The sequence below is a fragment of the Haliotis asinina genome, chromosome 2, assembly GCF_037392515.1.
Source record: "Haliotis asinina isolate JCU_RB_2024 chromosome 2, JCU_Hal_asi_v2, whole genome shotgun sequence".
NCBI lineage: Eukaryota > Metazoa > Mollusca > Gastropoda > Lepetellida > Haliotidae > Haliotis > Haliotis asinina.
In genome coordinates, this window is record NC_090281.1 from 41,284,845 (window position 1) to 41,301,152 (window position 16,308).

Genomic DNA, 16,308 nt, shown 5'->3' on the forward strand with positions numbered 1-16,308 from the left:
TTCAATTAATGCTAGTTTGGTAGAAATACCAGTTATTCCTGGTCGCAAGTTGGAGTGTTTATTAGCTATGGCGGATAGTGGTATCGACAGGATCGATCCGCGACTATAGAAGTATGCTGCAGTAGTGCACGCCTTCCAGTCTGCTGCCAGACGTGAACACTCGTGGCTCGATATGGGCCCAGGCCTTATTCAATACAACGCTTGCCTCGGATAGACGCGGATGTCAGACTTCTTTCTGTGAACTTGCATGAGGAATACTTCCCAAGTTGGTGTGGATTAACTTTACGTTAAGTGTTGCTTAAGGATAGCCTGAACTGTTTTCGATCATGGCGTCAAGTTGTGAGATAACGTTTTTACTTACATTGACTCTTTTACCGGGTATGGCAGGTAAGTCTCACACCCTGAATTAATATTACGAATATTTGTGTCACTTGCCTTGAGAAATTGACATGATCGTTTCTATCCCCGTATAGAAATTAGACTACAAGATGAAATGATATTAAATATCTGCTCTGGGTTTGTGTCTTTCCCCAGTGTCAGGGCTGGCTTTATAATTGAAAACAGACTGTTGATGAATACTGCACGGTTGAACGATGATTGTTGAGCATGGTATTTGATTGTAGGTTATCGAGCTCTCAGACAAATACGGCAACTACACCGTCTGCATAACCAGCAGAGGCAGTGTGCCAAGCTTGTCTAGTGACCACAAACTAGACAGAATTATGTTTAATATAAGGATTCATTTTCTGAAGAAATCATGTTTTAGTTCTGATTTTCCGGAGCACATCAACATAATAGACAAAGAAGCTATTATACATTTAACTACTGTGCTTGTCATGAGTACAAACAACTGCAAGAGAATAGCAGCATTCCGTGAGAATAGTAAATAGTAAAACTTGACATGTTTTTTTAAGTAATTCATTGTCAGTCCAATTCTTATTGATTGTAACGTCGAAGTTACCTACGTGTATCTCCATACATGGCTTTTAAGTTAGCAGCCAGTAATAAACATCGTTCCCGTGCTCTATGTCAGGGCTGAAGGAAGGTCCTCAGTAACCCATATTCTCCTCCATGTTCTGTGTTAAGACTGAAGGAAGGTCCCCAATATCCTTTATTCTTCTCCATATTCTGTTACTAGGTATGCGATAAAGGTCGTCCGGTTCTGTTGGTGTTGAGCAGATGGTCCGACGTTTATGGTGAAACTATGTCTCTGCAATGTTTGCTTACCTCAGACCCAATAGTATTCGGTGTGTATGGGATAAGACCGTATTAGCTCACAAATTGTTACTGCAAGTCTAGTGGTGGCTCTGGCTTCAGCTTTGAAACAGAATCAGACCTTGCACCTGGACAGATACCTTGTTACTGGTAAAAGACATGTATCCAGTATGCTTTCAATATTGGTGACGCAACACTAAGATGTGGATTGGATGGACATTCGAGCGCATTCGAGGACTTGTGTACTCCGAATCGCCAACAACGCTGACAGGCACATTCGCCCATAACTTGTATATTGTGACCATCAAGTGACGGTAATCACTATTCAGAAGAAAGTGTCAATGTTACTATAGAAACGAGAAGAGAAGTCAATCCCACTTCAATGTCTGTACCCAAAATAACCACCTGCCCTTACAGCATAGCATCGGTTGTTAATCATCGCTCGTATTGTCTGCAAATAGTCGAGAACACAAGAAGCATCATATAGATGAAGTTACAGCTGTCAGGAGCACATGTTGTCAGTGCCACCATACCGTACTTGGTTAGATTAACACAAAATCAGGTCAGCTAAATTCAGAAAATGACCACCTTGTTATCTTCATTGTTAATATTTCCAGAGTTTTAAAAAGAGGTGATCTAACTGTGAAAGGATACCAAATTAACTACTGACTTTGTGTTGTTCGCTTATGTAGTATGTGCCTCAGGTGGTGATATCTCTTATTTACTGTATTTATATAATGGCGAGTTTACTATATGTGTCTGATTATATGATTTTGGGCATCACATGTTTTGAGATGACAAAGGTTACTCGCGCTGAAAGGAGGCATGTCGCGTCATAAACAACGAATGTTCCCATACAATATATGTGTAGTAATCATCTCTTGTGACGATCTTAGTATGTGAGTTGCCTACATCTCTGGTGACGATCTTAGTATGTGAGTTGCCTACATCTCTGGTGACGATCTTAGTATGTGAGTTGCCTACATCTCCAAGTATCTATGAAGCATACATCTCTGGTAAATATATGTGTTGTTATGTCTTACATCGATTGTAAAGGTCTTCGTTTTCGTTTTCACGCCTATCTTATGAAAATGTAACTGTTGGCAGAAAGATCTCAAAATCTTTGTTCTTGTTCTTTCCTATTTGTTGAGTAGTTGAGAAATCGTATACAGTTGTTAACTGGCGTGGTTGGCGGTGTTTATGCTTTTACTACTTTCAATGTGACAGTCGACATCAAATGTTTAGCTACTACAGTTATTTGCAGTGAAGTAATACCAGGGCGATTACTCTGCCAATTTCCACTAGCACGTGGCTGGCGCGTAGACAGTTAACAAGTTGGTCTCCCCTGCGGCAGTGGAAGACGATAACACCAGAAAGGCCGCTCTTCATCGATCCACGCACATCTTCCCAATTTCACACCAACCCCGCTCGCCATCACACATTTGTCATAAAAACTTGTTGAGGCAATTGGTGGCCAGCGGTCGTGCTCCGCAGCCCTAGTCACTAGCTGCCTCATCTGTATGGTTGGAAGCACAGAATCAATACTCATTACACTGATGCGTTTAGACTGTCATCAACGGCATTATGTCGGATAGTTGTTTGGCGTTAAAATCCTGCCCTTCAACTTCTTTGTAGCAAGTAAGTTTCTTTATGGCTGAAATGACATGCTTTTCACAAACTGTGACCACTGCCAAGTATCTGAGCACGGTTACCTTACTAACCATACTAACTGTTTTGGTGGGAAGTGTGATGAATTCCACCAACTCAGCGTACACATTGACTACCTTATGGTATGACTACCGCAGTGATATAAGACACATTATCACCCAAAGATCCTTCCTCAATTGTTACAACAAACTGCCGTAGAGCGTGCGTCATTGCTTGTGTGGAATTTGATTGTCTGAAGTTGTGACCTTTGTTCTACTAGCTTTGACTGAACCACTCGATTATCCATGGGCTGGTATACAAACCAATGAAGAATGGATGCTCTATCATTAACATTGGATACATGGTGGACTTCCAAAGATTCATAACGGTATCATCATCATACATGTGTAACCGTTCGTACTGTTTAGGTCTAGATACGAGTAGATGTAAATATCACTGCTTTTGGAGTCACTCCTTGTCTAATTTACTGGGAAACAAAAATCACCGAACAAAGGAAATCAATCATGACAATTCTCTCAATAGGAAACATGCATAAGTTGTTCAGGTATATACGAAAAAGGAATAGGCTTTTCATTTTTTAATATTGTTTGTGGTATAAAAGAATGATGGAAAATGAACATAACAATACATGAACATATATTGTGAGATTTATAAAGACATCTGTGATGTTCACTAAACAGGTTAGGGGAAAGGTTGTTTTCTGAGTTACCATACCGCACTTCAACAGCGATACACATTATACCAACTACCGAGCTAACCTGTTTCTATTGCCGACCGTCAGGCTCGTATATTGATCAGCTGGTATGTACTGAGGGCAACAGTTTTCTATGGGTTGCACGTGGCCACCACGATCTAAACTTGATGCATTTCCACGTCAAAACAGAAGGCAATACCCTCTCTAACTTTGATTCTGCTGTATTTTACCTGTTTAGGAGTGGTCATGGGAAATATATCTCAACACAAACAAATGTAGTCCGTTTTCTTTGTAAATATAAAATCTAAACATATGTGCAGCAAAATCATTTGTTGTCTAATTTGATTTTAACTCCGTAAGAGACGGCACTGCAAGCTAAAGCAGCACAAATGGATTGAATCTGGTGTTATGTGTCACAAAGTTTGGTACGTCGGTCATCAATAAAGTTTCCTTACTCTTGAATGTTTGAAAGTGTTTTTTACAGTCGGAGAAACACGGACAGAAAATGTAGCCCTATGAAAGGAAAGGATGAACAAGGTATATTTATTATCAATCTGTCAAATATATTTTCCGGTTTTTGTGATATTATTTGTGATAAAAATGTTAACCAACTTAATACTAGTGTATTTCGAGTGAATATTGTGACAAGTTGACATTGTCGACTACTCCTTGGTACTTGTTAATCACTCGGTATTAGTTAACCACAAGCTTTTGTGAGAATGAATTTAGTGTATGGCCAACCATATGTCTTTCATGTGTAATGGTTATAAGAGTACAGAAAATTTTTTTATTGGTTCTGTAACTTAGACATGACACAAAATGTAAAAAGCTTTCAAGAGATTCTTTATGAATGAAATATTCTACTGATATTATTTTTAAAGTATGTTTAGGAATAGTTTATCATGTAGAATAGCCACCACAGAACCTCAACTGAAAATAGCCCATTATCAAGAATATGAAAATGTAGGGCCAAAAAAAGCAAGAGCATAATGAGGTCGATATACAAGTACACATGTAATGCTATGTTATTGTTTGAAATAGAAATAAAAGAGACATCTGAATTATACAAGTTGGATAGCCCTTTTTAAAATGTTGTTATTTGCGTGTAGATGATAGTCACGTGAATGTTTCTGACTGATGTAGGCGATGGTGATTTGTGTATGATAATGTTGAAACTAAACGATATTCCACGCCCAGTTTTGAGAAAGTGGACAGTAATATATGAGTCAGTTATGTTTGAGAAATATATAGCAAATATAATTACTTGAACCTTACATAGACGTTTTACTGTCTGGTAGGCAGAGCTATTGTGTGCATAAGGGAGCACCGACAAGCAACGTTATCTGGACTCTGTGTTCGTATACGCTAAGATGGGAAAGAGCCAACTCTGTTTCTCTGTTTCAACTGTCAAAAGTGACAAATCGTGGCTTTAATTGTCTCAGTGATTGATGTCTGCATAGAATTAGGGTGTTCTTCTGAGACTAGCTATTTTCCTACAACGGGTATTTACATCAAGACTGACTTGACCTCTGCAAAATATACGGGAGAGGTAAAAATGAAAATTCATAAGCACTCTTATGAAATACCGTTTGACACATCCACGCATACACATTCAAGTTAGACAAACACTGAACTGCCGTACTTTGAATGGTTGCATTTGGAATCGATTTGCGGATGTGAGGAAATTTGAGAAGGAAGGATCCCCGATGTTGAGCAAAGTTGGCAATGTCTGATGTTGATAGGTTGTAGTAGCTATATAATACTGTTGTCCGTCATGTCCAGCCAGGGAGGGGGTTGATTCACTCACAATTTGGTTCTCATACTCTTCGTCAGACCATATGCTGCCACTTCAAACACGGCATATGTCACCTTTATTTTTTGTCAAACAGTCTACAGCTACAGTGATGATGTTTAGTCAAATGTTAAAGACTTGTTATGATATTTCAGAGTAGCTTTTTTTTGCCACTCAACTCCCACGTGAAGCCGAATCGCAGGAACGGCTTTGACAGCTATACTGGTTGCGACATAAAATCGAGTGACATTTGTCATTTCAAAGCAAAACGTTTGTTTCGTCGATTAGAAGTTATCAGCAATAACCCACACAGAACAAAAGGCGATTTCAAGTTTGATTTTTACTTTGACTCCTCACATAATTCAGCGATCTCAAATAATTTTCTTGACATTTCACATGGACAAAATTATGTACACTGAAAGGTAGTCACAAACTTCATCTTTCAAATGTTGCTACAAGTGTTCAGAATATTGCCGTATGTGATAACATTTCCTGTGAAAACACTCCGGCAAACTTAGCAAATGTCTGAAAATACAGAAGGTATAAGGGGGGGGGGGGGGGGGGGGGGGGGCGGCGTCTATGTTTCAGTCATATGTTCGATGATCGAAATATTTTACCCACTTTTTAAAAGTCTTTCTCTTTGCAATTCAAAACGTTCCTGACAACTGCTATAAGTATGATTCGAGTCGAAATGGGATTCGCCCCTGAGCGTGTTTCATGTTTCATGGAAATCTGAATGAATCTCATGATAAGAATATCACTGGTGCTGGTTCAAAACAACACTCGCTGACAGTGGCTATGGGTGATGTGCTTTGTCGTAACAATAAGCCTTTCTCAGCTTCAAAAGTATCTTAGTCATAACTTCGCCATGAGTCCACCATGATGGAACACGAATGTCTTACCCTATCAAGCTGATTGAACAATCTTGGCCTTCTTTTGTGTCCGTAATGTCAGATGTTTCCACGATTTGCTTGTTGTTTGAACACGGTCATCAACAGACATCGTGTCTGGTGGGTTTCTGATCAGATATCAGAGAGCTGGAAACCAAACGAGCTGATGTTTTCTTCTTTCTGTTGAAATATCCATTGGGAATAGTAATTGGTTTAGAAAAATGGCCTCAAGTAAGTCGACAGTCGAGCGTCACCATAGCGTTGATTAAAAGATCATTTCTGGTATTGTTGGCATCACAAGCATCTTGGAAAGGTCGTCTATCCTTTGTGTCAAATTCACATCCTTATGGATGCTTTTTTGTGTTAATCTGATCACAGAATGTTCCTCACCAACCCTTACGTATTTACTGACTAATATTTTGCTCAATAGACTCCAAGTTTTGTGGATATGCTGCTAAAGCATCGTGTTCAGAAACCTTCCTTCCGTGTGAGATTCAGTCATCATTCTTAAATGGTCTTTGTTTATAAAGAGGAACTTCTGGTATTGAAAACAGGCATATACTGTAACATATATTTTTATGTTATTCCGGCCTATATTTATTGTCGTACGCGTCACCATACAATCGTTGTAACCACACTTATACTTTTGTTCCAGTTGAGGTGAAGACATTCCTTGGTTTATTCGTCCGCATGCCTCTTCTCAAGTTGTCGGATCAACCGTCCAGTGTGTACACCAACTGCACAGTCGAGGCATGTGCCCGCTACTGCACACAAGAAACTCGCTTTGACTGCAAGTCGTTTGACGTGGACAACTCTCTGAGGAGGTGCATGCTACATAACGTTAGTCACGAGAAAGGGGTGTTGCAGGTAGCACACTTCACAGATCATTACAGAAGTAAGTAGTACACAAGCTAAAAAGGTTTTCTCTTAATTGCTGAAAGGAAAAGGTCATCTGTGGATTACCATCAGATTGGATTACCCATAGAGTAAGTGCGAAACTCAAGCTGAAAACACTACATGATATATGCAATCAAATCACCCTACAGAGTCATACACTTTATATAGTGTAGGGAGGGGATTCTCGTGATGTAGTCTAGGTGAGGTATTCATGCCGTGTTGTTAGGGTGAGGGATTTATGTGATGTGGACTGGGTGAGCTAATCTGGGTGAAATATTCGCGTGATGTACTCTGGGTGAGGTATTTACGTGATGTCCAATGGGTGAGGGATTCAAGTGATGTGGTCTGGGTGAGGTACTGACGTGATGTAGTCTGTGTGAGGGATTCACATGATGAAGTCTGGGTAAAGTATTCACTTCATGTAGTCTTGGTGAGATATTCACTGAAGTGTTTTCTTTTCCCAGGTGCCTTTGAAAAACTCTTTAATCGTCTACCTAACCATGTGGTTACATTACGTCATAACCGTAAAATATCGCGCGTCAGCGTAGAAGAGTGTTCACGAAGGTGTGTTTTTGAAGTTGGATTTAAGTGTGAAGGTTTTGACTATGAACCTGAGCTCAGGAGTTGTTGGCTGACCGAAGACACCCCGGAGACAGCAGGCGGAGTGAGGAATCACAAGGGAGCAGACTATTACAGGAGATCCCCGGGTAAGGAACATGGCCCCCATACAACTCACAGACAAAGGAATCGAAAACCAGTACAACCCCATTTCTCAAACATAAACCAAAAACACATACCATAAACACAGAAAAAAATGTAATCATTTACACTGGTGCCGCCTCTAATAAAAGAATACAAGTGCATATTGATGTGTACTGTGAATGCAATAAACAGTCGAGTTAGTGTACTACATCGAAACATTTCATTTCCACAGAGGGCCCACTGAGCAAGTTTGTGTGTTACGGAAGTGGATCTTTGCCGTCACTGGAAGGACATCAAATATATAATCGGGTTATGCTTGGTGTGACTCTAGATGCCTGTGCACAGTTGTGTACATCCGAGCAGACGTTTGATTGCTGTAGTTTTGATTACTACTTCGCGGAGAAGGCCTGTCACATGAGCCAGTATATTGCTGCCAATGTGAACGGTTTGACCCGGAATCGTATAGATCACAATGCCGTAATGCACTACGAGAAGAAAGGTAACTTGACAACATGTTTTTACTTTGTCTTGAATGTGTGCGATAGTTCAGTTAATAACTCTATGTGTAGTTAAAACTACACTGTACAATCAGCAAAGCAAAGGACTGAAATCCATATACCTTCCTACCTATCATTGTTTACATCAGGTTCAGAGATGTTCTGTTGACAGTTAGAATTCATGGAGGCATCTGTTTTACGACTTTATTGCGGTTGTTCCAAATCCACCATCAAATCTATTGCCGATGTGACGTTAAATTTTAACTCACTCACTCATCACCAAATCAGGATAAGAACATAACTGAAACCATATGACCCGGGTTTCCCCGATCGATGTAAAGTGAGTTTGTCATCTGTGAGTCGACCAGCCTTCACAGCATGTCACTGTTTGCTGACGAGACGAGTGCTATAGACTCCTCACAAAGAACGCGCTGCTTTCTGGCCAATTACTTAAGTGCTTGAGGAGCTGACTGTTGCTCATTTGATGAAAGGTCGAGCATTTCATGGCTGATTCCGTGCTAAATCCAAGGGAAAGCCAACAGATGGTGCTGGCGCCCATCACATCCATTACATTTTATGCTAGAGGCGATGGATCAATCTGAAACTTCCAACTAGGATTTAGCCTTGAGTGTCTGTAGTCTCTAATACTGACTGATACCAATGAAAAGCAGGTTTTTATGCTTCAGCACAATTTTTGCATGACCAAAAGACATATTGGTCTGACATGACTAACTTGGGCTTGTTTCAGTCATGTTCAGATATGTTTTACTGACATTTACCCATGTATAATTCATTGTAGTGTTTGCTGCTTTCCTGCACAAGATATTTGGAGGAATATCAACTGACATATCTGATGTTGAGAGTTTTAAATGATAGTTTATCTAAAGTATAATCTGATTCTACCTACGAAGGCTCTGATTCTACCTATCTATACGAGGGATCTCATTCTACATGTACATGTGAAGGATCTGATTCTACCTGCACCTGTGAAGGGTCTGGTTCTACCTGCACAGGTGAAGGGTCTGATTCTACATATATATACCAAGGGTCGGATTCTACCTGCACATCTGAAGGGTCTGATTCTACCTAAATACACAAGAAAAGAATATGTAAAGGGTCTGATTCTACGTTCATATATGAAGGGTCTGATTCTACCTCCACATGTGAAGGCTATGATTCTGCCTATATGTGCGAAGTGTCTGATTCTTCCTGCACATATGAAGGGTCTGGTTCTACTATTTATATACGAATGATCTTATTCTAGCTATATATACGAAGGGCCTGGTTGTATCTGTACACGTGAAAGGTTTATTCTCCCTGTATTTTCAGGGTAGATGATAAAGTCTGTGGTCTCGGCTACCAGTTGTCAGAAATTCATGTTGAGGATGCCGTAGTGGCCGAGCCGGCTAGGCGGCAGACTTTGTGTGCAGGCGATTCTGAGGGTGGGGTTGAAATCCCGGCTGGAACTAAAACCAATAAAAGTACTAGAATGTGAACGTTACTGGGGAAGTTTAATCCAAATATAAGATGCGTTATATTAATCTATCTCTTCAAATTAATGACACGATTCTACCTTCTACAACTATGTCACAGTTCGTAAACTGTAGATGAAGCATCACTGACAGACAAATGTAGAGATATTGAAAGTAGAAAACATTATTAATCTTTAAATGCAGACAATAGTTCACCGTCGTTGCATGTCAGGCAGATACACGTACACTTCCTGGCTGATGAATCACCCTTTTCTCGTTAGGGATAGGTAGTGGAATAGGGAGAGAAAATCAGTTGTTTGTTGCACATAGTGTGCGTACTACAGTGTGATGAGTAGACACAGGACCAGTCAGACATCAAACAGTGGCCAGCTCTGACATTCCTACGGTGGCGCTCGTCACAGGGCTTATTGCCGCTCTAATTAGACTGCAAGTATTCGCCCTCATCCCGCCCATGTCTAACTAATGAAACTATTGATCACACGCCACCATCCCATCCTGTCATTCATCTAATTGGGCCTGACATCATCTGTTACATCCACTCAATGTGTGCAGCTAATGCGCTGAATTAGTTGTTCAAGTGACTAATCAGCAGGTGACCGTCACAGATGTAGAATCAGGTCCTCCCGGTGAAGAGACACCGAGTTCCACTATGTGCAGAGGTAGAATCAGGTCCCACCAATGAAAAGACGCCCAGGTCAACAATGTGTGACGGTAGAGTCAGGTCCCCCAGTAAAAAGACACCAAAATCCTCAATGTTTGGAGGTAGAATAGCGTCCTCCATAAGCAGATATATACAACAGATATAGATTAGAAACATGGATTCTTTCCGAAGAATCACCTTCTGTGAAAGAAGTATTTTCCAAATGAAGTAAGTTGATTTCTAATTATACATGAACCCGTGCCAATGCACGTAACTAACCATAAATGGTCCGAGAAGGATTTATGATGTGTTTTACTGTTCCAAATTGTCATATGCTAAATGTTTCATATTAACAGCAAAGTATGCCACTTTGGCGAAGACATGACTTGTATTGATAAATGTGTAGGTCTCTTGAATAGGGTTAGTCATTTTCATGTTTGCATCATTGAGATGAAACTAAATTAATTTGCCAGTGGGATATTTAGGAGTAGAGTACTATCCGCTGCATATGTCACATCTCCATGCTTCAAGTATCACGCCTCTGGTACAATGGGACGCTTTAATGCCCAATATAATGTGATCCTACACATGAGTAACTTCAATATATCGTGCTTTTTTTTAAAGGTCGATCAATGTGCTTATTGAAACTGCAGAGAAGTTATTGTTTGTGTAGACAATCGACATCCATCTGTTACCTGTAACAGCAGAGTAATATTGAAGCTGGTGCACTGGGGAAGGGCAGCAGCCAGTCGAGGAACATGGACATAAGTCTTAGCCTTTTATTCAAATCATTATATCTACACATATACATGTCCTCTTTCACAGCTACATGAACCATCTTATCTTACCAGACGTTTTCATTTTCAAGAAACGTTATTCCCCTGAGTTAGAAGTGCTATGTGTCATGATACAGTTGCCCCTTCTCATAGTCCTATCTGATACACACATACTTTTGTTGGTAGCCCTATCTGACACATATACTTTTGTTGGTAGTCCTATCTGACACACATCCTTTTGTTGGTAGTCCTATCTGACACACATCCTTTTGTTGGTAGTCATATATGACACATATACTTTTGTTGATAGTCCTATCTGACACACATACTTTTGTTGGTAGCCCTATCTGACACATATACTTTTGTTGGTAGTCCTTTCTGACACACATCCTTTTGTTGGTAGTCTTATATGACACATATACTTTTGTTGGTAGTCCTATCTGACACACATACTTTTGTTGATAGTCCTATCTGACACACATACTTTTGTTGGTAGTCCTTTCTGACACACATACTTTTGTTGGTAGTCTTATATGACACATATACTTTTGTTGGTAGTCTTATATGACACATATACTTTTGTTGGTAGTCCTATCTGACACACATACTTTTGTTGATAGTCCTATCTGACACACATACTTTTGTTGATAGTCCTATCTGACACACATACGTTTGTTGGTAGTCCTTTCTGACACACATCCTTTTGTTGGTAGTCTTATATGACACATATACTTTTGTTGGTAGTCCTGTCTGACACACATACTTTTGTTGATAGTCCTATCTGACACACATACTTTTGTTGATAGTCCTATCTGACACACATACTTTTGTTGGTAGTCCTTTCTGACACACATACTTTTGTTGGTAGCCCTATCTGACACACATACTTTTGTTGGTAGTCCTTTCTGACACACATCCTTTTGTTGGTAGTCTTATATGACACATATACTTTTGTTGGTAGTCTTATATGACACATATACTTTTGTTGGTAGCCCTATCTGACACACATACTTTTGTTGATAGTCCTATCTGACACACATACTTTTGTTGGTAGTCCTTTCTGACACACATCCTTTTGTTGGTAGTTTTATATGACACATATACTTTTGTTGGTAGTCTTATATGACACACATACTTTTGTTGGTAGCCCTATCTGACACACATACTTTTGTTGATAGTCCTATCTGACACACATACTTTTGTTGGTAGTCCTTTCTGACACACATCCTTTTGTTGGTAGTCTTATATGACACATATACTTTTGTTGGTAGTCCTATCTGACACACATACTTTTGTTGATAGTCCTATCTGACACACATACTTTTGTTGGTAGTCCTTTCTGACACACATCCTTTTGTTGGTAGTCTTATATGACACATATACTTTTGTTGGTAGTCTTATATGACACATATACTTTTGTTGGTAGTCTTATATGACACATATACTTTTGTTGGTAGTCTTATATGACACATATACTTTTGTTGGTAGTCCTATCTGACACATATACTTTTGTTGGTAGTCTTATATGACACACATCCTTTTGTTGGTAATCTTATATGACACATATACTTTTGTTGGTAGTCCTTTCTGACAAACACATACTTTTGTTGATAGTCCTATCTGACACACATACTTTTGTCATTTACTTTTAATCGCACTTCTGCATGAAGTTGGCGTTTATATCCACACACACACACCATGTACACACATGTATACAAGGAATATGTAAATGAGAGAACTGATTGTCTGCAAACATTTTTATGGCATATACTCTTAAATGCAATGTATAAACATATAAAAAATTGTTTCACCTTTTGCAGGAAAATAATACCCATTTGCAGATAACTTGTGAACATCGTAATGCTTAGCGCAACTTGCCCCGACATTTCATAAATTTAATTCCAAAAATCAATCATTTGCTGAAATTGGGAATCACTAGATAGTATGAAGGGGTTTCGTTGGTGGGAACTGGGGCCAGATCTGCCCGGAGGCTGGATAATATGGGGAGGCTAGCAGCCCCACAACACCGCCATGGACAGACAGGGATCGTTAAACATAGTTCGTGTCATGTCAGTCAGTACACCTATGCATGGTGCGTATAAGCCGATACATTTCCGATTAAATTTGTATGTTCTATGCTTTATAACATTCTTTCAAACCGTTACTTGCATAACGTACTAGTATAATCTCAAGAAGTAGCATTTACAGACATATATTGTCAAGACGGTAATTTTCCGTGACAAATGTACCGTGCATTTCCTGTGACCCTAAAACCACTCACATAAAACGTAACTGTGGCACATCTTGCAGGAAAATGAGGCACGTGTTACAGGAAAAGGGGAATCATGTATATATCAGGAGAATTGCGACGACCTTTAGGGCTAGGGAAATCAAAGTATCAGTGAAAGTGCACCTGTAGGAGAGAAAGAAGAATCAGTGTGGGACACCTGTATCAAAACAAGTGGCACGTGTAGAGATGAAGGGGAATTATGTATCAGGAGAAAAGTGACTTGTAGTAGGAGAATGACATTCACGTATTAGAGAATGGGGCGTTCAGAGTGTGAGTCAGATAAGACTACCAACAAAAGTATATGTGTGTCAGATAGGCCTACCAACAAAAGTATGTGTCTGTGTGTCTGTGTGTGTGTGTCTGTGTGTGCGTGTGTGTGTGTGTGTGTGTGTGTGTGTGTCAGATAGGACTACCAACAAAAGTATATGTGTGTGTCAGATAGGACTACCAATAAAAAGTAGGACTACCGACAGATGTAGATGTGTGTTAGATAGGGCTACCGACATATGTAGATGACTGTCAGGTTGGATTACCAACAATGGTAGATGAGTGTCCGATTTACTTGTCTATTTTTGCAGCCCCGTACCTAGATTACTTCTACCCTACACCATATGCTGTTGTCCTGGGCAACAACGAGCGGACCTTCGAGCGGGTCACGCCCAACAGATGTGCACGCAGCTGCCTCGAAGAGACCAAATTTGTTTGTCGTTCCTTCGATTATCAGGTAGGACAGATTGTAATAATGTCACTTATAAAGCGCAAATGTCCATACACTTATGCGCTGATAAGAATAGAGTAAAGGAATCAACCACAGACACAGTGAAACAAGTGGGTTTTAACTTTTGTCTTTTTTAGAGATATATAGGTGAGGTTGGGGTGTCAGAGATACAAAGGTGGGGTTGAGTGTGAGGAATAGAAAGGTGAGGCTGGGGTGTGAGATATAGAAATATGAGGTTGGGGTGTGCAAGTTCCAAAGGTGATTTTGGGGTGTGATTGACATAAAGGTCAGGTTGGACTGTGAAAGATATAAAGGTGAGGCTGCTGTATGAGGGATTCAAAGGTGAGGGTGAGGGTGTGAGATACAAGGGTGAGGCTAGGGGTGTGAGGCATTCAAAGGTGGAGTTGGGGTGTGACAACCAGAAAGGTGAGACTGGTTCATGAGAGATGCAAAGGCGAGGTTGCTGTATGTGAGATACAAAGGTGAGGTTGGTGTATTAGAGATACAAAGGTAAGGTTGGTGTATTAGAGATACAAAGGTGCGGTTGATGTATGTGAGATACAAAGGTGAGGTTGGTGTATTAGAGATACAAAAGGTGAGATTGGTGTATTCGAGATACAATAGGTGAGGTTGGTGTATTAGAGATACAAAGGTGAGGTTGGTGTATTAGAGATACAAAAGTGAGGCTGGCGTATTAGAAATACAAAGGTGAGGTTGATGTATTAGAGATACAAAAGGTGAGGTTGGTGTATTAGAAATACAAAGGTGAGGTTGGTGTATTAGAGATACAAAAGTGAGGTTGGTGTATTAGAAATACAAAGGTGAGGTTGATGTATTAGAGATACAGACGGTGAGGTTGGTGTATTAGAGATACAAAGGTGAGGTTGGTGTATTAGAGATACAAAGGTGAGGCTGGCGTATTAGAAATACAAAGATGAGGCTGGTGTATTAGAGATACAAGGTGAGGTTGGTGTATTAGAGATACAAAGGTGAGCTTGGTGTATTAGAGATACAAAAGGAGAGGTTGGTGTATTAGAGATACAAAGGTGAGGTTGGTGTATTAGAGATACAAAAGGTGAGGTTGGTGTATTAGAGATACAAAGGTGAGGTTGATGTATTAGAGATACAAAAGGTGAGGTTGGTGTATTAGAAATACAAAGGTGAGGTTGGTGTATTAGTGATACAAAAGTGAGGTTGGTGTATTAGAAATACAAAGGTGAGGTTGATGTATTAGAGATACAGACGGTGAGGTTGGTGTATTAGAGATACAAAGGTGAGGTTGGTGTATTGGAGATACAAAGGTGAGGCTGGCGTATTAGAAATACAAAGATGAGGCTGGTGTATTAGAGATACAAGGTGAGGTTGGTGTATTAGAGATACAAAGGTGAGCTTGGTGTATTAGAGATACAAAAGGAGAGGTTGGTGTATTAGAGATACAAAGGTGAGGTTGATGTATTAGAGATACAAAGGTGAGGTTGGTGTATTAGAAATACAAAGGTGAGGCTGGTGTATTAGAGATACAAGGTGAGGTTGGTGTATTAGTGATACAAAAGTGAGGTTGGCATATTAGAAATACAAAGGTGAGGTTGGTGAATTAGAGATACAAAGGTGAGGTTGGTGTATTAGAGATACAAAAGTGAGGTTGGTGTATTAGAAATACAAAGGTGAGGCTGGTGTATTAGAGATACAAAAGTGAGGTTGGCGTATTAGAAATACAAAGGTGAGGTTGGCGTATTAGAGATACAAAGGTGATGTTGGTGTATTAGAGATACAAAGGTGAGGTTGGTGTATTAGAGATACAAAGGTGAGGTTGGCGAATTAAGGATGCATAGATGAGATTGGTGTATTAGAGATAGAAAGGTGACGTTGATGTATTAGAGATACAAAGGTGAGGTTGGTGTATTAGAGATACAAAGGTGAGTTTGGCGTATTAGAAATACAAAGGTGATGTTGGTGTATTAGAGATACAAAGGTGAGGTTGGTGTATTAGAGATACAAAGGTGAGGTTGGCGAATTAAGGATGCATAGATGAGATT

The 16,308-nt window shown here is 39.9% G+C and overlaps 1 protein-coding gene across 1 annotated transcript in view; it reads left to right on the forward strand.

Annotated features, from left to right (window-relative positions):
• Nucleotides 1-237: 237 nt before the first annotated feature.
• Nucleotides 238-16,308, forward strand: part of LOC137273710 (uncharacterized) — a 35,274-nt gene continuing 19,203 nt past the window's right edge. The window contains exons 1-5 of the mRNA XM_067806512.1: nucleotides 238-387; nucleotides 6,915-7,154; nucleotides 7,621-7,863; nucleotides 8,091-8,357; nucleotides 14,133-14,278. Of these exons, the coding sequence (XP_067662613.1) occupies nucleotides 327-387; nucleotides 6,915-7,154; nucleotides 7,621-7,863; nucleotides 8,091-8,357; nucleotides 14,133-14,278 (957 nt within the window). The 5' untranslated portion in view covers nucleotides 238-326. The remainder of the gene's footprint in view (nucleotides 388-6,914; nucleotides 7,155-7,620; nucleotides 7,864-8,090; nucleotides 8,358-14,132; nucleotides 14,279-16,308) is intronic.